The sequence below is a fragment of the Strix uralensis genome, chromosome 4 (assembly GCF_047716275.1).
Source record: "Strix uralensis isolate ZFMK-TIS-50842 chromosome 4, bStrUra1, whole genome shotgun sequence".
NCBI classification, from domain to species: Eukaryota; Metazoa; Chordata; class Aves; order Strigiformes; family Strigidae; genus Strix; species Strix uralensis.
In genome coordinates, this window is record NC_133975.1 from 60,804,053 (window position 1) to 60,828,081 (window position 24,029).

Here is a 24,029-nt window from a genome sequence, read left to right on the forward strand (position 1 = left end):
TTCACTTCACTGTTTAGCAATGTAGAATCTTGAGGTGTATCTCAATCCAGCTCAAGGGTCTCTTTTGTTTGTGAAGCACTCTGCGAAGAAGTCCCTGTCCCAAAGATCTCAAAAGTTCTCAGAGGCAGTGCAGCACATGCCATTGCATGCCACAAAGCTGGCAGTGCTGATTAACTACATGCTTCTGCTTACACAATCATCAGTGAAGCAGTTAACACTGTGACAGAAATGTGCAAACATTATCATTTAAAAAGAAAACCCCTACAAACTTTTTGTCTGAGGGCAAATACTTCCAATAACCAAGGGGGTGGTGGTGGTGGAACAGGCTGCAGAGAAACAAAACACTTTATTCTTGATTTCTAACTGTATGCCTCATAAAATGCAGTGGTAGCAGCTGGCAATCTGCGAAGTGACAAGATAAAGAGCATTCTGCATATATACAGTAGCTTGTTGCAGTTGATATATTTTTTTTCCATAGAATTTTGTCTGTTCCAAATGCCGAAGTAATTCCAGAAAATGGCCAGTAACAGCAAGATAAAAGATCAGCTCAATGCATGACCATTAAGAGCTTTTCTTTTTTGCCTTACTAATGTATGCCTAAAATCACCTTAAAATAATAAAATGTGCGGTTTCCATCTTGAAATTATTCTGCTTCAATATCACTATGTGATGACATGAGGCTTCATCTTATGACAACCAAGGCTGGAAAGAGGGGCTTTGTGTTCTTCGAGTGGAATCACCCCCAGATTTCATGCTTACATGCTTGTTTCTGTATCTGAAAGATTTCAACATACTAGAAGTTTGAGAACCATTACTTATTTCTTTCCTTTGGAAGATAGAAAATCTGGAGACTTGGCTAAACCAGACAGCCTTTATGGGCTAAAAACTACAAAAAAGAAGACAACTTTGCATGGTTTTATAAAGCATTTTTACATAGTTTTTCCTGTAATGCATTTGATGTTTACAGGATACATTTGAATTACTGTGTCTTGCTGATAGGACGAACTGCATAACTCACTAGTGACTTTGCTATTTCTCAATAGTTCAATACTTCAGTCATTCTGAGCCATTCCTGGCAGAATTTCATGCCATGTTGTATCACACTGTGATGTCTCAGACTGATCATGCAGTCTTGAGGCAATGTTCAGCCTAAAGCAGGATGTGGTTAAGCAGGCACCAGCAAAGATATAATTTGGGGATTGATTCCTTATGAGTCCTAGATTTCTGATTTCTGATGAGAATTGCCCTAGCATGTGGCAAATCACAAGGGTTTTTGGGGGTTATAATTCGAAATCACTGGTAGTTTTGCTATACATTTCTATAGGACTAAGGATAAGTGCTGTATCAGAAAGGACCCCAATAAGAGAAGCTCAGTGCAGAGCACAGCATACTTATCCTTTCTGTAGGCCATCTTCAGGAGGCTGTGCCTTGGCAGATTGCAGCAGTGTATTTCAAGGATGTTTATAAATATCTCTCAGTATGCCTGGGAGTGGATAGGACAGCACTGTAGTGGCACACTAATGTAGTCACAGGATATTTAGAAAAATGGGTTAACTTTTTATGATGTACCTTAGGCCAAATGGGAAACAGTTAGGAAAGGTCTGTGGCAAGTGTTACCTAGAGGCTGGGCTGGATTAAGTTTCCTGGCTCTGTAAACTATGAGTTTGTAACTGAATGCTGTTTTCTGAATGCTGCTTCCAGCAATATGTCCATTTCCCTCCTTTTTTGTTGTTATCTTATATTTTTCTTTTTTCAACAGATCGACAAGACATTTTACAATTCCATTTTAAGGAAAAAATACATCCGTTCACGCTTAATCAGAGTGAGGTATGTGAGATTATAATAAATGCACGCAGCTGAGATAAAATGAAATGTACACCAAGCCCAGTTAGAGAGCCATTTAATCTGATTCAGTAAAGTGTATTTTATGTAAGACCAGAGCATAATCCCTAACTGAGCATAATCTTATTCTGAATCATGCCCTCCTTTGGACCTTGATGCAGAAGATAAACTTCAGTCTGAATTCTATACAAGTTTGTGTTCAGAACTTGAGCAAGTTTTAGCTCATAAAGCAGATATAACTTGAGCTATCTAAAAATAAAAAGCATTTTCAAAACCATTTCCTTCATTGTAATGCAGATGTCATGTTACTGTGCTGGGCTTGTCAAGTAAAACCCAAGCATGGTTGTGCTGGTTCAGAAGGTCTCACTTGTCACTGTTGCATCTCAAAGAACTGGTGTAAGTAGGTGCCTAGGGAACAGTAGCAGCACAACAGGCAGGTATGATAACTGCTTCTTGGTATGCTCCCTACCTCTAGCTATTTCCCACTTGGGATTTCCTGAAGTGGTTGTGGTTTGTTTAGCAGCCCCCAGTGGAGTTATTCTCCAGGGACTTGTCCAGTCTCCCCTGGACTCTTGAAATTTGCGCTCCTTTACTAAGGAGTTACTTGTGAAGAGCCACCTTCTTTGGATCATTCAATGGTCCCTAGTTCTTGTGCTGGAAGAGGTGATGAAAAGTCGATCTCTACCCCTTCTCTCCATGCAATTAGTGGTATCGGACACTCCCATCGTATCCCTTTTCTCTCCTGTACCCCATGAGCTCTACTCTTTCTTTAAGTTAAAAGTCCCAGACTGCTCAGTCATTCTTTGCAGGAACTGTTCCTTGTCACCCTGCTCTTTCCCAGCACACTTTCAGGTCTGCTGTCCCTGCTTTTTGAGATGAAGGGGTCAGACCCATGGTTGGGATTATCCTTGAGCAATGTGGTTTTGTTTTTTTTCTTTTACTCTCTGTTCATTTGTCAATAATACCTAATGTTTGGGTTGATTTTTTTTGACTGCTGGTGAGTGCTGAAAGTGACCTTTTTATGGAACTGTCTGTTGTAATACTAAGGTCTTTTTCCTGACTGACAGTGCCCATTGCTTTGCAAGCAAACCTTGAGTGTCTAAAGCTTCAAGACTAATGAGACTCAAGATCTCATTCTTGTGAATGTATTTATCTTTGTTCTGTGGTTTGTGAAATCCTGCCTCCTGCTCTACCTTAGCTTAACCCCCAGTTAGGCAAATCACACAAGTCATTATTTGAATGTAGCTTTAGGAATATTTTTTTTTAATACCAACTAGAGTGTTCTAAGTGTAGACAAGGTGATTTAAGGATCTGAGAGGCCAGTCTGTAGGGAGAAGTAATATTTTTCATTGCTTCTTATTCCCAAGGACAGGCTGAGGTATTTGCGGTGATGTTTGCTGTGTTGGATGCAAGACTTGTATGTGCCAAAGCTTGTTTGCTTTTTCATATATACAAGATTTATGCCTCTAAGTGCTCAGACTGCAAGTTCTTTTAAGCAGGGTCATTGTGAATGTGCTTGGAAAGTACTGTGCATATTTTTGGCTCAGTGTAAACAATGCTTTAGTAATAATGCCCACTGCTCACTGAAAAAGACAAAACAAATCTTGATTAGGTGTCTTTGGCTCTGGACCTTAGCTATGTAGTGAGTGATTCAAGGCAGGCTGTACTTACCTGAGGGTTTCGTGAGGTGTGGTGTGCTTGCAAGAGTTGATAGAGTAATTCCAGCGTGGCACAGCACAGGAAGAGGAGCGGGGAAAGAGGTGAGAGAACAGATCAGAAATGCAGAGCAACGCCCACAGTTGGATCAGATAATATCTGGAAAATAAACTGAGTGGCAATCATGCTGAAGTTGGCACAAAGGGAAAAAACAGCCTGTTGGAAAGTTCACGTATAGCTACTCAGTCTCAATTATGAGATCCTTGAGGCAAGCAATGTGTCTTTCTGCTCAGCTACGAAACACTCGGCATGCCTTGATGTGCTCATAACACATGGCCTTTTATTTGCCCTTCACTGATGATAGGAATGTCTGTTTCACTTTGGTGCATGTTCCTTTTGAAGATCATATCCTGATTGCATGACTTCTCTGTAAGCTACTTGCCTTCTATTTTTAATTTTCTTATTTTTCCTTTATGTAACTACAAATTTCCAAAATAGTGAGATATAACTGGAAGATCTTCTCTTTTCCTTTTCTATCAGAACGGTGCTTAAGACAGAGCAACCTGCTTTTAGCTTGCTCCTGTATGAAGTAACTGTGATTCCACCTGTTGTGGGTTGTGTCATTGCTTCTTGGCTCGGGTGGGAGGAGGCATAGGAGAGAAGGTTCTCAGTGCACACTTTTATCTTCACTGTGTAATGACCAAGGATAAGCCATCTGCGAGCACAGAGCAAGATTTACTGTGCCAGATTAGACACTTTGGTGTTTGTCATCTAGCATTCATCTCTTGCAGTATCTGATGCTTTAAGGAAAAATAAATAGCACTACCAGGTGAATTCAGTCTGTTAAAACATTTTTCTTCCTTTTCTTTCCTCTGATCTTCCATCAAAGCTGTGGAATTGAGTGTCCCAGTGTGGGTGCCACTTGTACTTTTCAGTGGGATGTTAAAGGGTCCTTTTGTGGTCCATCTCTTGGACTGTGATAAGTAGATTGTGGATATGCTGCTGAGTTTCATTTGTTGTTGCATAACATGAGGTTATTAGTCACAATCTCCCGAGTGGTTGCAGTGGTGAAATGGGGTTGTGTGGTCTCTCCCCTTTGCTCAAGTACCTTTCAAGTACCTTTTTACTCTGTGTATGTACAGAGCCCTGGAAAGGTCTGTCGAGATACCATTAACCATTTACCTGATGTTTCTGAAGTGCTGTGTATCCAGCTTTTCATTGCAATCACATCAGTTAATTCCTTCCTGCTCTTGTGTCCTCAGCATATAGTCAGTGACTGTTTTTCAGACTCCAGTATAACATTGGTCTTGCCATTTGTTCACATAAAGCATCATGCCTTCTTCTAACCTAAGACACATTTGACCATTCAGCATTTGCTTGGATTTCTTTTGGCAATTCCTCCTCTCAAAAATATACAAAATGTTCAAAAATGTATCTAATCCTTTATGTTACATTGCCATTGCTAGAGGAGCTAAGATAAAAACTAAGAAATGTGGAAATGGGCTGAAGTTAACCAGACTGTGTTTTGTTGGTTTGTAGCCCAGATACTGATGGTGTGATGGCAGAGGCTTTGCTTACATTCTGGTTCTCCTCCACGGATTCTAGAGAAGCATTGCGAGAAAAAGTTGAAAGGATCTTACGGAGAGGCCTGAAAAAATACACAGGGCCTCTGCGAATAAATGTCAGATCTTCTACCATCTCAAGTGAGTATATACATCTCTTTTAAAGCTAGTTCTTGCCCTTTGCTGGTTCATGAGACTTGATTTTTCCCTTCTGATGACAGCTGTTACTGAGTCTGAATGACAGTCCTTCCTGCTTATTAAGTTAGAACAAAACCAGTGGCAATGTATAAGCCCCACCTAGGTCTTTTAAATATATCCTAAATATGGATAAACAGGAGAGTTGCTTTGTGACCTCGCGGTATAGCCTTAGCCTCCCTCCAAACTGCAGTACCAACCTTATGCTACTATCAGGGTAAAGAGTAGGAGTCTCATCACAGTGCTTCAGTACACAGCAACACAAACATGCTCCCTAGGTCTTTGCTTCTCTGAGGAGCCTGCAAGTGCAGAAACTATGCTTGGATGACAGTGGGGAAACAGCCAGTGCACTGAAAAAAATAGATTTAGAGAGAGGATCAAAATCCTTGCAAATTCCCCAGGGGAAAGGAAAAGAAAGGGAAAATGTTCTTATCCATGTGACTTCTCAGCTGAGGTCCTAGCCACTTCTCTGCAGAGCAGACCTGCATCTGCAGGATGTGAAAATTAACAGCCCTATCTTTTTGATTTAGTGAATTACCAAACAGGCACTGAAAGTGGGTTTCCCTCCCCTTCTACACTTCTGATCTGTTAGAGAATTTTTGTGCAGGCTCAGACTCTTGTGTCTGACTTGGCTTCAGTTATATATAGTCATCATTTTTGGGTGTCAGACTTTTCAAAAATGAGTTGCTAGTTGAAAGGAAGGGGCAGATACTTGCTCATTGTGTTTTTGCAGATCTTTCTCTTACTCCTAGCACAAGGGTCACAGTACAGCACAGGGATGGTTACTTGCTGCTGCTTTTCCACACTGGACTACTTAAACCAGCTGAGATCTGCAGAGGCCAGATGACTGTGTTGAAAGAACAAGAAGCCTGAGCCAGATTCCATGCTGGATGGATACAGACTTCTTCCCACTTAGAAATGACCAGGAGCAACCTCTTGGTTCTTGAACTGGGCACGCTGCGTTGTGGCAATGCAGTGAAACTCAAATATGAGCTGTCACACCCCCATTTTTTCTTGATGGGCCAACCAGTCTTCCCCATTAGAATGGCTCAGGATGATAGGTGACATCCCTTGGGCAAAGAATCACCATTTCTCTGCAGTGTTGTTTCTATGCCAGGTTCCTGTTCATCAAAGCACACGTGCAATTTCTCACAGATAGAAATAGTGTGTGGGCATCAACTAGAGAGATTCAAAGAGCTTTTGGGGTTTTGTTTGTTTGTTTTTTTGTTTGTTTTTTAAAGAGAGGTCATGATTTGGTGAATTTTGAAGCTTCAGTTTGATCTGATGCCTTACACAAAGGATAAAATTGGAAGGAGTACAAAAATGCTTGTTAGAAAAGGACTATGATCTTCTCATGAAGTTTTCTGTTTAGCTGCTTTTATTCAGTCTGGTAAATGTGGGAAGTGACTCAAAACTCTGTTTTAGTTGACCTTGAACTACACCAGGGTTCTTACAGTAATGCAGGTGTTGCTAGTTAAAAAAATTAGCTGACATAATTGAATCACAATGTTTTCATTAAATATTTGGTCTCAGTAGAAGATGGCATCTCTGTGTTACTTCGATAAAGTTGTATGATAAACTTTGTATTGCTTTTCTTGGCTCTCCCAGCCTAACCATAAAACACTGACTACGTAAGTCTACTCACTACAGGACTAGTATTGTGCAACCATTACACGTGACACAAAGGAACATAAACAATACTTTGCCATTTCTAGGAGACATCAATAAAAGGTTCCAATTGGATCTTTATTTGTTAATAGGATTTCAGCAGTGCTATGAGGCTTAGGCAAGCTCCTGTTGGTGCTGCTGTTTTAAGAAAACCAAGTTGAGTCAAGTGAAGAGTATAGATGTGCTTACAGGAGATGCAGGTCTTGATTTATAAAGCTTGTCTTCTTCCTCACACCTGGGAGAAGTAACAATTTTCAACAGATCCTGGAAGTCCAAAGAGGGATCAAGGTTTTGCGTTTCTCACTTCTCTCCCCTCCTGAAATATCCTGTCCAACATTAGTCTTTAAACCAAGGAAAGCTAAGAAGCCCTAGATTTTTTCCATGCTCTGCAGCACCTTTCTGGATTTTGTTTGATTGTAGCTTTGATGGTTTTGCCAACTGGAATCCTTGTTTATGTTGAGGCAATCTCAGAACATTTTCATAATGACTTGTAAAAAAATCATTAACCTGTTCATTGTAATCACCTTATCAAAAGATTCTAATTTGGGGGCCATAATATGTAGCTTAGTTTAGCTAAGCATAGCTAACCAGTTGAATAAATCCAGGTCAGGCAGTTATTTACATTGCATGCTAGGAGGGTCTGATAAGGAGAACCTCCTTAAGTCTTCCTCCCAGGATCTAATCATCTTGTTGTTCATCACCATGTCTCAACTTGCAATTCACTCAAAAGTATTTGCTTTGGGGATCAGCAGCAACAAACTCCTGCAAATTGGATGCAACACTTGGGATCTTCAGCTGCAGTTCAGGGCAGCAGTATTATAAAAAATTGAAAAAATAACAAGTGTGCAAATCTTAAAGGAAAACAAAATAATATTGTCTCTGTTTTGTACCATCACTAAACAGTAAATATTCTTTACATAGAGCTGCAAAAATACATTTGTGTCTCCAGATGTGTTATTACTGAAGTCCCTGCTTTCTTATTTAGCTAGACTTCATAGTCCCCTTGTCAAGAACAGTGGTATCTCCAGACATCCACTATAGCTTTGATAAAAAAATCGGAGGTGATAGAGATCTCTGCACTTGTGTACAAACCCCACTGGAAGCCTAAATACTTTTCAGTGGAGAATCAAACAAAGTCCTATCTTCTCTGAGCAGCAGTGCAAGGGCCAGCAAAATGAGATATCAAAGTCGGGTGACTTGGAAACACCCGTGTTAGGACTTGCTCTTCCATTAGCACTGAAAGGCGAAGGTGTTGCAGTTTGTCCTCTGTATAGTTCTGGCACTAAAGAGATCTCCTACAAGCATGATTTTTTTTTCCCCAGGGTTTCTTGCTTAGAAGTAGAGTCAGGTCACAGCTTGGATCCCTGTTAAGCAAAGCCTAGAGCAGCTTGCCAGACTATTTCCCTTTGTCAGGTAGGTTGGAAGTCTCCCAAAATGTATTTTTGGGAATGTGCTTCTGATGTCAGAGAGAAACTTGTTGCAAGATCACTGGCACTGCTCAAAGTGAGTAGGAAGTATTCCCACCTGTTGCACAGCCAAGGGTTTTGACCATGAACAATGAGTCATGAATTAGTTTTGATCAACAAGTCAACTGTTATTATTTCTATTTATCTGGCATCTGGGGCTTGCTAAAGCTCCTTACAAAGTACAGAACCTAGGAGATAGATTCTCAGTACTTTATCGAGCCTTCTTTGGAAGGCATGCAGATCAGTGTCTGACCGGGATGATTGAGGAATGTTTCATCTCAAACAATGTATGTAGCAGCCTGTTTTTTGTACTTTACTAGCCACAGCAGCAGCTTGGGGGAGTGGAACAGGACATGCATCCGTACATTGGGAAATACAGTGGAGATCTGATATTCCCCTACTTTGATGCCATTACTCTGGCACAAGGTGGTACATTTCAGTGTTTGCAATAGTCTAGAGAAGCTGACTGAAATGGGAGGGACTGAAATGTATTTTAAAATTAGTATTTTGCAAGGACATGCTTGTGATTGAAGAAATTAAGCAGGAAATCACCCAGGCCTAACTTCTTAGACGACCTGGATAAGTTGATTTAATTAATTTCCTCACTAAATTATTGTTTCTTCCTTTCTCTGCCTTGCCTGCAGAGGTTTCAAGGGATTTGGGCTGCCCCTACTGTAGTGGGACCTTGATTGCAGCTAGGGCACGAGTGTAGGCCAGGAAAAACAGTAATGCTAAAAACTGTATCAGCTGGGATACACACTACAGAACTGATACATAGTTCCCCACAGATCCCTCCTCCCGCTGCAGGACAGCCAGATGGAATTGTTTTAAGTATGCTGTGAGGTGTGGACCTCTGCTTGTCCTCATGGACAGAATTAAGATGTTGATGGTGGGGAGGGGGGGAGTAATGGATGTGAGGATGGGTCCAGTAGACAATCAGTAGGGAGGGAAGGGCTGGGTGACAGGGACAATTAGAGGTACAAAACCTTTGTCTTGTCTCTACTGGGTTACTCTCCCCTGCTGAAGGAATGAGAATTGCATCACCTGTATCTAAGCCATGTTTTGCTGCTTCTACAAGGGTGCATAACTCTAGGGAGGTAATTGCTGTTGAGGGAGTGCAGAGAATATTGGAAGATTAGCGGGGAGATGTTTTAGGTTGTGTGCACTATGTAACCACACAAGACCATGACTTTCTTGCTGAGCCCAAAGCTCATGTTTTTCCATCTTTCAAGGAACTCCTGCATTTCCTTTTGGGTACAGTTTTTGGTAACATGACTGAATCTGCTGCTCACTGCTCTCACTCCCATTTCACCCCAGTACTGGGCCTTCATGGTCTTTAACATAACTAAAGAGTATTAGGGTCGAGCTGTTATCCCCGCCTCTGTCTGCACTGCAGGACAGATGCACTCTGTGACATTCCTCTCCACTGCCCAGGTTGGTGACCTGCTGAAACTTGTCAGAGGATCCCTTTTTCACATGTGTGCACTGTTGTTATCCTAAATAACACCGAACTAAGTGACCCCCGTTTTCTGGTGCAGCTGAGAATTTTGTAATTCTCTCGCTTTTTGAGGAAGTTGTTATTAAAATGCGATGAAGGACAGCGGGGAAAATGCTTCTTTGGCTCCATGGTGCATTCACAAAGCTGTGCTTCAAACTCATGTCCAAGAATGTGTTGTTAGTACTGAAGCGTGTACTTTTTCTATTTTTTTTTTTTTTATGTTTACAATCCTCTCCTCCCTTCATCTCCCATTTACAATAATCTCTACCTTGCCTTCTCTGTGGGGAAAAAACAACTTACACAAGCAAGATGTGGGAACTGACATAATAGAGGATGGAACACACAGTTTGCCTTTGAAGCTAGCAGTTATATTATGACATATAGAAAATCACGAGTGGAAACCCTTAAAGAAAATCAAGTTTCTTTTGGGAATCAACATGTGAAAAATTATGTAACTGGGTAAGGCTGTATCAGATTTTTAAAGTAGATTTCTCATCTTTAATTTTGCAGCCATCTCTAGCCCTGAAAAATGCATAATATCTGAAAATGCATAATATCCCCTATAATATATTTGCTTGCCTTGTTTGAACTACTTCAGTATAATGCCGGCTCCATTTATGTCGCTGAGTGTTCTGCCTGTTATCTTCCTGTTAATATAAACACTGATCTCTATGGCTAAAATGAAATGAGGCAGTGCACACAAGATTAATTCTTCTGATGCAGTGACACTGATACTACTTAAAGACGTGGCAAAGCAAGCACATTTTTCTGTAGGAATCTCTGCATCCATCAGAGAGAAGTGGTCACATTCACTCTGAAGTTAACTATGAACCTGCAAACATTTAGATGGCTGCCAAATAGATCCATGGGCTTTGGGCACTGAACTTCCTTAGAAATCCTGGCCTTAACTGCCATATAAACAATTGCCAAAATAAAGATGCTTTCCTGCTGTTGCTTACTCCCCTTTTCTTTCCATGTTTGCTGAAACGCATATGTTGAGGAATAAAAATAAGTTATTTATTGAGAAGATATAAATCTTAATCTTAAATAGTAATTGCAAGTCACTACTCTTATTAGTAGGAAATTAAGACCAATAATTTAAGTGTTTTAATGTTATTGTGTTTACTAAATATGCAAAATATCTGTATTAACAAAATTGTTTGTCCAGTTGGAGAACAGAGCCCTCTTCTAAAAGATGGAATCCCTAAGCCACATTTCAATAGATTGCTCTGATTTTAATTTAAACAGTAGTTTTTTCTTTTAAGTTAAGCAAGCTTTAATTAAATAGCAAGTTCCATTTTATAGGTAGGCAATGCATGTTCAAGTTGAACTTGTTCTTGTTTACAGTGGAAGCCTGAGCACTGTTTTCCTAAATGTGGCACAAACAACTATTTTTGTAGCTGTATATGGTTGGGACAAGATATGACACTTTAATTGTTACTAATTGATGCTTTTTCTTGGTAGTGCAAACAACTAGGGCAACTAGTAAATGAGCAGGGCAACGAAATTGTCTCTCGTGCCTTACAAGTGATTGCTTCAAGGCAGGGCTTGCAACATGTTGGCTGGCACAATGCGAACAGCTATGCTGTTGACCAGGCCAAAAATGTCAAGCTAGTAACAAATGAAGGCGAACCCCTAGTGAGGTAAGACACTAAGCAACCCGATTTTCAGCAGTGTCGTGTAACCCAAAGTGCTCCCTGCTTTTGATGAGATCTACTGGGGACTCGGTTTATCTGAAAATAGTGTCAGTTCAGGTTTCCAAAAATATACGTGTGCTCAGGGTTTGGGATCTTGGTTTTGAGTCCTGGGTATTGTGCCCTTAATTTCACCTGTCCTGATCTGCACAATGGGTTCCTGGGTCTGTTGCCAGACAGACCTGCTTTCTCCTCTTAAAACCTCCCTTTACTCTGAGGTTTTCTCCCTTGCTGTGGTGTTTTCTTCAGTACTTGTGTTCCGGCTCCCAGTGTGGGATACATGGTCACGGCACTGTATCTGGCAGATCTCTAAAGCAAAGTAGTGCCCCAGCCCTGGTGAATACAGCATTGAATTTATTGGTGTCACTGGCCTTTTTCCTTCAGCAGTGGGTGAGTGGGAGAGGATGTCAGCTGGATAGTCCTGATAAATTATAAAATATGCTAAAATTCAAAGCTGTACAAACATCCTATTTAAAACTTGCAGCGTGTGTGTGTAAGAATTGTTTCTTCAACTACACACAAGTTGGTCCAACTGGAAGCAGGGCGTAAAATTTTGCCCACATGAGGTTTGTACTTTTTTTGAGGTGCCTCATAAAAAGGCAAACAGAGATATAGACAGGTGCCTTGCAGAACAGCTGTGTGACTCACAGCAAAACTCAGTGCAGTGAGAACATGCCAACTGAATTGCTTCCGGCACTGAGCTTGAACAAGCTGGTTGCTCCTTTTGTCTTCTCGATGAGCTTTGCAACATAATGTAAGTGTTAATAATTGTCTGCAGGCTTTATAATTAGGTATTATGAAGTAAATGTCTCTCCACCCAGAGAGGAGCTAAAACAACATTATTATCAATATTGCTCTTGAAGGCAAAAGGTGCTCTTTCATTGTTGATTACATTGGTTGGTTTCTTACCCATTTCCAGCTATAAAATATTCATGTGACCCAAATGATGAGCTAGTTCTGAAGGTTGTATGAATTTCTAGGGAAACATTGGATGCTCATCACAGCTGAAATAAACAAGGAGGTCCAGATTTTTCAAAGCACTTCTTGCCAATATAACATATAGGTGAAGTGCCCAAATCCTTAGCACAGCTCAGCACCCATTTTTTTAAATTCACTTTGTAATGAACCAAACAGTAGTGTTTACACCACCGCTGAATCCCTCTGCTGGCCTAGCCTTTTACTTTCTGGTGTTATTACACTTTGGGATCTTGGCAACAACCAATGATATTATCCATGAAAATTCGCGGAATACAACTGACATTCCTGAAATGCAGAAATACCTCTACATTTCAGCCCTCTGTGAATCACATATTTAAGAATTATCATTAAAATTCACATTCATCACACAATCTTTACAAACTTCAACCCCATCAACAAAAAACAATTCCCCCCACCACAATCAAAACAACATCATCACACCACCGAACGTAAGTGGATAATTTACATACAATCCACCCCTTGTCCCTTCACCACAATTGCCACAACTGAAAATTCCCTACAGTTATTCCACTCTCTAACATTGTTCAGTCCATGTTTTGCTTATTACCTCTTCCAATTAATATCCTTATCTCAAATTCCTCATGCCCCACATTAGGTCCCAAAAAGGTCTGTGGTGGGTTGACCCTGGCTGGATGCCAGGTGCCCACCAAAGCTGTTCTATCACTCCCCCTCCTCAGCTGGACAGGGTAGAGAAAATATAACGAAAGGCTCGTGGGGAGAGATCACTTAGCAATTACTGTCATGGGCAAAGCAGACTCGAGTTGGAGAAAAATTAATTGAGTTTATTACCAATCATATGAGAGTAGGATCACAAGAAATAAAATCTTAAAACATCTTCCCCCCACCCCCCACCCCCCCCTTCTTCCCAGGCTCAAGTTCACTCGCGATTTCTCTATCTCCCCTTCCCCAGTGGCGCAGGGGATGGGTGTTGCAGTCAGTTCATCACACGTTGTCTCTGCTGCTCCTTCCTCCTCACACACTCTTCCCCTGCTCTAGCGTGGGGTCCCTCCCACAGGAGACAGTCCTCCATGAACTTCTCCAGCATGAGTCCTTCCTGTGGGCTGCAGTTCTTCACAAACTGCTCCAGCATGGGTCCTTTCCCCAGGGTACAGTCCTTCAGGAACAGACAGCTCCAGTGTGGGTCCCCCTCAGGGTCACAAGTCCTGCCAGCAAACCTGCTCCAGCATGGGCTCCTCTCTCCATGGGTCCACAGATCCTGCCAGGAGCCTGCTCCAGCGTGGGCTTCCCACAGGGTCACAGCCTCCTTTGGGCACCCACCTACTCCAGTCTGGGGTCCTTCACAGGCTGCAGGTGGAGATCTGCTCTACCATGGACCTCCATGGGCTGAGGGGCACAGCCTGCATCACCAGGGTCTGCACCACAGGCTGCAGGGAAATCTCTGCTCCGGCACCTCCCCCTCCTTCTTCACTGACCTTGGTGTCTGCAGAGTTGTTTCTCTCACATATTCTCACTCCTCCCTCTGGCTGCAGTTGCCTTTGTCCAGGATTTTTCCCTCTTCTTATAGATTACCCCAGAGGCACCACCTCCATCGCTGATGGGCTCGGCCTTCGCCAGCGGTAGGTCAGTCTTGGAGCCAGCTGGCATTGGCTCCATTGGACATAGGGGAAGCTTCGAGCAGCTTCTCAGCTTCCCAGAAGCCACCCCTGTAGCCCCCCCACTACCAAAACCTTGCCATGCAAACCCAATACAGAGTTTTCCTCCCTCATTCACAGGAATTAAGAAAGTACAACTGAGCATTTTTACTGAAAGGGGACCTCACAAGTTGTTGCTTGTCACCAGTAAAACTTATTTATCTTTATTATGTGAACATTCCTGTTTATAGTGAATAAGACTGTTTTGCTATATAAATGTCCAAATATAACTCATCTCCCATTCTTAAAAAATAAAGCAGCAGCTGCATGCACATACAGTAGCCCTAGCACTACCTTTGCTCTGTAACATTCCCCACAGTCAAGCTGTACATGTTCTGTTTGCTTCCTTTTTCTATAATAATCTGCTTAATGTCATATTAAGAAATGAATGAATACATGTCTAGTAATGGTGGACTGCAAACATGCAGCTCACCCTGCATACCAGGAGGAGTGTCAAACTCACAAGCAAAACACAAGTGATAAACGCACAATAGGCGACGAGTATGAGCCAGAGCCCTTTGCATTCGAAAGAGACTCCTCCTGGCTTGGTGTGGTTTTGGATCAAAACTAGGATATTACTCTGTGTAGCTACAAAGAGGAAAGAGAAATTAAGTAAGTGGGTAAGGACAGGAATCTGCTGAGAAAGGCTATCCAGCTGCAAAATATGAAGTTGTGGATGCTCTACAAGAATCACTATGTAATTTAAAAATTGTATTGAAAATGTGATTTTTTAATTTTTTATTTTTTAAATTTGTTTTTACTGCTGGCAACTAAAATGGTAGCTCTAGTAAAAATAGCATTCTGGAACAAGGGGAAAGGACTTATACCTTGAGCCAACACTTGTTATTGTCAGCATGAGCTTACTGTATTGTCCATAAACGTACCACATACATTTTGAAGAAGGGAATGTATTGCTAGAACTTGCTGTGCCATGCAATAAATTGCTATTAACTGTCTCTTTTAGTATTAGTAGTGTACCAGACACCCTGTTGCTCAATAAGATAGGAGAGAATGAGCCACTGCTATTGTAAGCTGGCATTGCTGCAGTGAAGTCAGTGCCTTCTGATCTCAAAGAGGGCACAGAGTGAGTACCAGATTTCCTCTGGCCCTCACTCTAGTGTAAAATGTGGCCAGTTGATTTTTTACAAAAAAGGAATACCAAAGCTTTCCACTGTAAACATTTCTCCCCAACAAAATTGTGGATCTTGAGTAATACAGGACTTGTTTTGTCTGTACTCCCCTCCAGAAACAGCAGGGTCCAGCAGGATGGGGGAGAGCCTGTGCCTGGTCCTCAGAGGATACTGGCTGGCTAGAGAACAGCAAGCAGCACCGCAGAGAGAAGTGCAATAGCCAGCACAAGAACGTGACCGCATATGAGCTACACTGGTTTCTCTAGCAGCCCCCTTCATCTGTACCTCCTGCAGTGCCCTGTACTCATTAGCTGTCGGGTGGGATGACCATGCACATGGGAAACTTGTCTGTGCTGTCCTGGCCTTACCATGACTGTTTGTTTGTTTCAGATATGGAGACAAAAAGAGCAGAAGCCCTCTTCAATGACAGTAAGTGAGGGCTTTTTAAGCCTGGGAAATCTCTGATTGTTTTAATTAGCATTAATAGTCTCTGAGAACTTTTCCTGGCCTTTAAAAGCCTTTTCTCATCCTTTTGTCTAATGACTGTGACCTTGTACTTCACACAGATGAGCGGTGTGTTTAGGGATCCTGCTCAGTCACGAGGAAGCCTTTTTTATTAGTGTCTTCTGGGATACTTAGGCAGACTGGCTTGAAAATAGTGATGATGGGGTAAAAATCCCTTCTAGAAAAATTCTACACTCACTGCTGAGTTCCCTGGTCAGTTTTCTTGCAATGTGATGTTCCTTCTGTTAAAAATACCAGCAATTCTCTGAGAAAAGCACAAACAATGAGAAAAGAGTAAGTGCTGAGGGCTCTATAGAAATCCCCGGTGTTGGGCAAAGAGGAGACACAGGTCCTGTTGTGTAAGTGCCTATGGCATTCTTTTGCCTTCAGCAGTGCTGGTGTGGAAGATGGAGGGTGTATCTCAAATGTAAACCCTGCCATCTGGGAAGCAGAGGATTTAACCAGGGAAGGCTGAGCACTGTAATGTTCAGGACACTTGTTTATTTACTAGTTTGATCCTGTTGCTACCAGTGAAAGCTTTTACACTGTGTCTGCTTAATCGTGTATTTGGATGCACAGAGACTAAGCCATGTTTCTACAGGAAAGCTAAGAGATTTCAGATGACTTCTAGTTGTACACAGTAAAATTGAGTGAGCAAGGAGGACTTCCAATAAATAAAGGAACTTAATTGCTTGGGCTAGTTGACTGCTTTAATGTCAGACACAGCAGCTAGCTGAAAGGTGTACTATAATGTACTAAAGGCAGGAGAGTCCTTATCACAGATTTTGGTGCATTTTATATTTGAGCAGATTATAGTTAGAAGCAATCTTGATTACAAATTGATTAAAACATGTACTTAAAAAGAATACTTTGTCAAGTCTAATTCTGCCTGCACAGGGCAGACACCCTGTCCTCTGTCTCCCTGATGTAAAGCATTAGAACTGCATCTTGGAGCAGTGACTGCAGAACCTGTTTCATATATGCTTGTCTTGGATGCTGTAGCATAACAATTCATCTCCACCTTGCTGCCTGTTATCTTCCTATACACATGTTAAGTGATGAGATATACACCTGAACATGTACCAGCATGTTGTTCAATTGGTGCTTTAAGGATGGCAGCCTAGCAGAGACCTCTAACACAGCCTGCAAGTGAGAAGTGCCCCAAAAGCTGGTAGGATTGGGCACATGCAGAAGAGTTTGGAATATGGCTTTCTGTGTGCTCTCAGAAATTGGGACTATGTCATTTTCTTTAGTGTGCATTGGAAGGAAGGAAGGAAGGAAGGAAGGAAGGAAGGAAGGAAGGAAGGAAGGAAGGAAGGAAGGAAGGAAGGAAGGAAGGAAGGAAGGAAGGAAGGAAGGAAGGAAGGAAGGAAGGAAGGAAGGAAGGAAGGAAGGAAGGAAGGAAGGAAGGAAGGAAGGAAGGACCATAAGGAAGTGTATAGAAGTTACATCAGCCTGTGATTATAATGAAAATGATCTGGATTTTGGAATGGCTAATAGCAAAAAATTTTTCTTTATGGAAATATAAGGCAATATGATTGGTCTTCTCAAGATATTGCTGTAGGGGTTAAGTTGAGGTAGTTTGTTTTAGAGATGTTTTTAAGCTTTCAGAGAAGGAAGTCAGCTTGTTTAGAGATTTAATAGTCATAAAAAGCCATCTTTGCTTACAAGTTGGGTTTCTTTTAACTCTGGGAAGGTTTGATCAGTTCCTTAGCAGCAGGCTGTCAAGTAATGGAAGATTAGATAACATCACTTTTTGGGTCCGTTTTAGGTGCTGGTGTTCTGGGGCACTAATGGAACTGTGAGTTTTTCCCTGTGTTTGAATATTGACTGCTCAGGTAGTTGATAGGATTGTGCAGTTTTAGGACCAGTAATTGAGGATTACCAATAGCTTTCAGGAGGGAAACATGCTAGTGCAGACAGTCTTAGCAATTATGGTATATTCTCCAGTTTCCTTTCACATGGAAAGTTCTGAACAAATAGATTTAGATTTCACTGATTTCCTTCATTGTGATTTTAAATCTCAGAACAGGGCAGAGTCAACACTGAGCACATGAACTTCTCAATATTGTATGACTTTTTTTTTTTTTCCCCCAAATTGGTAATCAGCTTTCAATCTGCTGTGTTATTGCTGCTGGTTTTGGCTATGAGGTACTGTTAACCTTGCGCAGATCCTATCAGGAAGGGGCAGAGGTTACACTCTGCGTGGTTCCAGTGTTTCGCCTCTGAGGACTTCAAGGGCCCTGGGGCTGGCAGCTCTACAGTGACGTACTACCGACTTCTGCTTTTTTCCCCTCTGGGTTACTGTCTACAGGAGACAGGCAGTGCAATGGTTTGGATTGTGTTGTCACTATGCAAATAATTCTTAGCTCTGTCTCTTTTTCAATGAATTGGGATAGTCCTGTCTGTCAACTTTCCTAATGTCTAGCTGAAATCGGGGCCTGGATGAAAACTAGTGGGTCTTGATCCAGGTAAGATGGATTTGATGCTGTTTGGATGGGAGAAGACAGCTGAAGCAGCTCTGTCTGTTGAGGAAGTTTCTAAAGCTACGGGGGAGCTTCAGCTGCTCCTGAATATCCTGAGTTTAGTGGATGAAACCATGGATATTTTAATTTCTCTCTGGGTTTGGAGGATAATACTTCTTGTCATGGATGCACACTGTGCTGGAGGTATCCATGCCTTTGTCATCTCTGGCTTGGATTCGTGTGATGCTCTTTGCCTGAAGTGCCTCTCCAGGTCCACTTGCAAACTGCCATTTGTGCAATGCGCAGTTGCCTGTTTCCAGGTTACATCTTGCTGATGCAATCTGTGTGCATGCGTGGTAAAAAGCCATGGCTTGGATCATTCCCATCTTGGATTTTGCCTTGTTCGTGTTTTATCCTAATGACAAATTACCTGGGACATTAAAGCTGGCAATCCCTGTATTTGGGAATTGTCCTGGGTGTGTGGTGAAGGTTTTGATTCCTGATTTGGGCTGTTCACACAGCTAAGCCTGAATGGTTGTCCATCGTGGATTCCTATAATAGTCAGTTGTTCATTCAGGCTTCTAACAGAATGGGTTATGCATGAGGATCTCTGATTTGGGGGACTGGTGGAAGGTATGTTTTCCTGTTGATGTTAATACTGCTAGAGAACCTAGGTGGTGTGTAATTCTACGTTACGTTTTCCACAGCCATTGGCAGCCATATTTACTAAACAGAAGACTAGCTAATACGTTCTTTCTCCTTTTTGACAGTCTGTGGGTTACGGCAGAATAGATCAGTCAAGTCAATGGCAAAATCATCATCATTGCGAATAGTCGGTGGATTGTCTTCTGCAGAGACCGGGGACTGGCCGTGGCAAGCTAGTTTGCAGTACAATAATATCCATCGCTGTGGTGCAACACTCATCAGCAATACGTGGCTTGTATCTGCAGCTCACTGCTTCAGAGAGTAAGTTCCCATTTTAGAGAGAATCTGCAGGAGAATGTGCCCCATGTGTATCAAGTTGTGTGGCTTTCCAGATTTGCACCACACCCCTGACTCTTTCCAGGGGGAACAATTCTCTGCCTTGGAGGAGAAAAGTCAGGGTTAAGCAGACCCATCACTTGAATGTTTCAATGAGAAATTAAAGACTGACTCTTTGGAGCACAACTGGCAATTGTATGAGTGGAAATCAGTAGTCATTTGGCACACTGAGCAAAGAAGTGCAGAAAAGGTAACGTGATTGAAATGGTATTTATTTCCTGTTGCACTAAATGTTTCTAAAGGTGCTCCTTTGTGTTACGAGTAGGTTGCTGCTGCTGCAGACTGCTACCAGAAGTTATAATCCCACATTCCTACCCCTCCATTCAGCCACGCACTCCCAGCACTTTTTTGTTTCAAGCATGACATTTGTGAAGCTGCAGGCCATGTAAGATGGAACAGCTGATTGAACAGATTATTAACATGCAAAAAGAGTGACAGAGTTGAAGAGCTTTCTAGCAGAAGAGCTTTTTGATTTGATTACACCCTGAGGCCGCACAATGGCTAGATCAGGGACAAGTTGGGGAGGAATACGAGACCATGGTTGAGGAGGGAATGCAGGATTGCCCTCTTCTAGCAGCAGCCCACAATTATGTGGGACACAGTGTTATGGAAAGTGATGGATGCCTTAAGAATCTAGTAGGGAGCTGGCTTGAAGGAGTTTTACAGTAAAGGTGCTCAGCAGCACCTGGTTTGAAATGCCCAACACATATTTACAGCTAAATACTTACAACACTCCTACCTCTTTCAGCCTGAGTCACCCTCAGAAGTGGACTGCTACTTTTGGAGCTCTCCTGAAGCCACCAAGCTTGAAACGACCAGTCAAGACTATTATTATTCATGAAAAGTACCGCTACCCAGAACATGATTATGACATTGCACTTGTGCAGCTCTCTAAACGAGTTGAGTTTACGAGTAGCATACACCGCGTTTGTCTGCCTGAGCCATCTCAGACTTTTCTGTACAATATTTACGCTGTCATCACAGGCTGGGGAGCACTTACGAATGATGGTGAGTCCTGAGTCTACCAGGCGACCTGTATGTTACATAAACGGTAGCTCTGATCTACTAGTGATTGATACCTCTTCTGTAGCATATGTTCTATGGCAGCAAGGCTAATGCTTTGTTTATGAGTAATAGGTTTGTTTAATTGTAAGGAGCAGTTTCTTGTAAAATTAGACTGGACAAAGACAGAGCTATAATCCACTGAAACAGAAAACAAGAAGAAAACTCTTCTCTTTTTCCAGCCTTTCCATTTCACATTGTAGATTCTTAAGACAGGTAGTCCAGCCCTTCATGTGTTTATATAGCACCTAAAAAAATATTCTCCCAGTTCTAGCCAGAAGCTACAGATAACTCTGTGGGCTTTCAGGTAAATGTGCAGAGTGAACTGCAGGTGGTGGCTTACACAAGCTCACAGTCTTATCAGGCCACACTAAGAGTAGATTTAGCAGTGAAACCAAGATGTCTCCATTTCGTATCATCTGCCCAAATTGCTAGGTACTTTGTGTTCCATGGTATTATATGGAACAGGTATAAAATATATGGTTTTACACTTAAGGCACTATCTACCATGCAATTGTTACTTCTGTCTTAATGGTCCAGTTCCTAAGTGAGACTATGTGTATGTACATTTTCCTTAAGGGCCTAACCTAGACAGATCAACAAGAAAAACTGCCACATTAAACCATGTCAATGGTTCTCCATAAAAGAACATTAAATGCTCTTCTTGTATCTTAAAAACTACCAAGTAATTCTGTTGTTAAATACCCAAACTATATTTTCCCTCAGGTCCAACTCCAAATGCTCTTCAGGAAGCAACAGTGAAACTTATTGACTCAAACACTTGCAACAGAAAAGAAGTGTACGATGGGGACATAACACCCAGGATGTTGTGTGCTGGATACCTGGAAGGAGGAGTAGATGCTTGTCAGGTAACTATAGCTGAAAATTAGAGAGGAAAACTATATTAATGCTGACTCCAGTATCTGGTTGACCAAATCTTAACTGATGGTGTATTAGTCCTTTAAATAAGCTCCATTCAAACAGAAATTAAGTTGTAAAATGAAGTAACATTTAGTACACATCATTTGGCACATAAAACCCATACTAAGAGAGCTAAATTAGTATAATATTCGGAATTTAAATCTTTCATAGCATGAAATTAAATTCTTATTCTGTAACTCAGAATAGCTGCTACAAGCCCATTTGCTTCTCGTAATTTTTTGTGTGTGAAATCTAACTATTTGCCTGCAAAGTGATATGACAAGACATTGACAGAGATACTAAATGCTGAAATACTAAATATGATCTTAAAATTAAATGTCTCAGGTAGCCAAGACCAGACATCTGTACAGTTGTGAAGAAAGAAGGTTAAGAATGTAGCAGTTAAGTTGCCAGCAAAAATGCACTCATTGAAATTAAATTCTGGACGGGATCATCTCCTAAAAGATCTGTTATGATATGATCTTTGGTAATGGCCTTGGATCAGTGGAAGGAAAACTGTCTGAAACAAACTATAAGGAAGCTAGGTGTAAATGGAGTAGTAAGGCTACATGTGTGGTGCAGGTTTGCAAATGTTGCAAGGAAATGCTTATGTTCAAACAAAAATATTTCTATAATGATAACTTTTAAAATGGTAATTTCTATTTATGTTATTTACAAAGAATGTACACCTAAGTGCTGGTTCAAAACAGACCCTTTCCAGAATCCCCGTCCTGCAGATGTATGTCCAAAGCAAAACTCCCTGCAGAATAAGTTCGGGAGGCTCAATTCCTCTGTTCCTGTCTGACTCAGCATTGAACAGACCTGAACAAAAGGGTGCAACTGCTGTTTATTTCAGTAAAGCATTTTGCTGGAAAGTGAAGAATTTGGTCCATTGTGTGAGGATTGCCTTTCAGCCTGTAAGGTTTCCAGTTTAACTATTATTACCATGTCATGCTATTAACAGTATCTGAATTCAGCCTTTGAAAGTGGCTAACATCTTCAGGAGATATGGTCTAATTAGGAGGCCAAGTTCCTGATTAAATCCTTTATGAAATCTTATTGCTGCAAGTGACTAAAAGAATTTGTTGAAACAATAGTGGTTACTGGGGGGGGGGGGGAAGTTCCTGTTGGCTTAGATTGCTGTATGTATTTGTGTTTCCCTACTTTGTATGAGGAGGAAGACAAGTCAGGTGGGAAGCAGTATTTCATGAAACATAAGAGAAGCTTTCTTTTTTAACTGTAAAACCACAGAGACAGGTCAGGAGGTTCCATGGCAAACAGGAAAAAGCCACAGACTTCTGACTCAAGTTTCAGAAACAGCCTGGATTCTACACAAAGGGCAGGTCTTGAAATACTGCTTGCTTTCTTCTTTTATTTGACACACCCTCCTGTCTATGGAGATAATTGTATTTTCCCTTCTGATCCATTAAATCTTTTTTTTTCTCCTCTTCTTTCTCTAGGGGGACTCTGGGGGACCACTGGTTACTCCAGACTCTAGACTGATGTGGTACCTCGTGGGAATAGTGAGCTGGGGAGATGAATGTGCCAAACCAAATAAACCTGGAGTTTACACACGAGTGACTTATTTCCGTGACTGGATTACCTCAAAAACTGGCATCTAATTCCAAAATCAAAAACGGATTTAACTACATAGACTATGTGTAACTCATATTTGTATGTAATTCTGAAAGGCTATTTTTTTAGTATATATATTCCTATGTAATTTTGGTTGAAGTAACCTTTGCCCGCAGCAAGTGCTATCTTTGCTGTCAGAGATCCTAACCCCTTGTGAATTTAAACTAAACATATGAGATTGCCTGCCTCATCTTTGAGCCTTGAAACATTCTCACTTATCAGAAATTATGAACTGACTTTATTAAACTAACATTTAAACGCTACCACCTTACCTGCTTTATAAATACATTTTCCAGGAAAAAAAAAAAAGGAATTTTTCTTCAGCCATGGCCGATGTCTGAAGCTGAACCTTCTTCCTCCAGTGAAGCAAATGCTGTCACAGCTGTGTTTCTAGCAAAGTGAACCCTTGATCATTATTGTTGTTAGAGACTATCATCTGCACAGACTGCAGCCAAGACCTCGGATGCTCACCCTGCTTGGTAGCCTTGATAGCTAACAGTGGATCAGCCAGGACTGAGGTAGGTCCTAGCTGAGGAAAAGGAGGACTTCTGTGCTTGCAGTAAGTTGGAAGGAAAAGGAGAAAAGCTTGATGTTCTTTCGAAGCACATTTTTAACAGGAAATATTTTGTGGATTCTGTGAAGTTCAAGTTACTTGAAAGTGCTATTGCGGAAGTGCTTTATCACAACACTGTGCTGCTGCCCCTGCACCAGTTGCCTTCTAGATGTACTCTGTTCAACTCACCGATGCTTAAGATACAGAAACACAAGCTCTGCCCAAATTTGTTTGTAATAAGTGTGTCTCCATGAACAATCTCCCTGGAAGGAAACCCAGCATTTAAATTTGTGCTAGTGGAAAAATAAATATTCACCACAAATAAACTGGGAACTACCTTTTTTGTTCAAGAAATAGTGTTTTTTCTAAGGGTATGCCAGCCAGTGGAAACCATCTTACTGCAAAGAAAGCAATTAGTGATACTGTTTTGCTTCACTGATGGATTAATCTCTGCCATGAATGAATATGATCCTGTCTTATGAGGCC

General features: G+C 41.5%; 1 protein-coding gene across 1 annotated transcript in view; it reads left to right on the plus strand.

Annotated features, from left to right (window-relative positions):
- The window catches only part of LOC141942173 (transmembrane protease serine 11E-like), a 43,682-nt gene extending 20,434 nt beyond the window's left edge, over nucleotides 1-23,248 (plus strand). The window contains exons 4-10 of the mRNA XM_074865117.1: nucleotides 1,760-1,827; nucleotides 5,038-5,201; nucleotides 15,753-15,791; nucleotides 19,102-19,297; nucleotides 20,121-20,380; nucleotides 21,161-21,303; nucleotides 22,816-23,248. Coding sequence (XP_074721218.1) covers nucleotides 1,760-1,827; nucleotides 5,038-5,201; nucleotides 15,753-15,791; nucleotides 19,102-19,297; nucleotides 20,121-20,380; nucleotides 21,161-21,303; nucleotides 22,816-22,977 — 1,032 coding nt within the window. The 3' untranslated portion in view covers nucleotides 22,978-23,248. The remainder of the gene's footprint in view (nucleotides 1-1,759; nucleotides 1,828-5,037; nucleotides 5,202-15,752; nucleotides 15,792-19,101; nucleotides 19,298-20,120; nucleotides 20,381-21,160; nucleotides 21,304-22,815) is intronic.
- The last annotated feature ends 781 nt before the right edge of the window (nucleotides 23,249-24,029 follow it).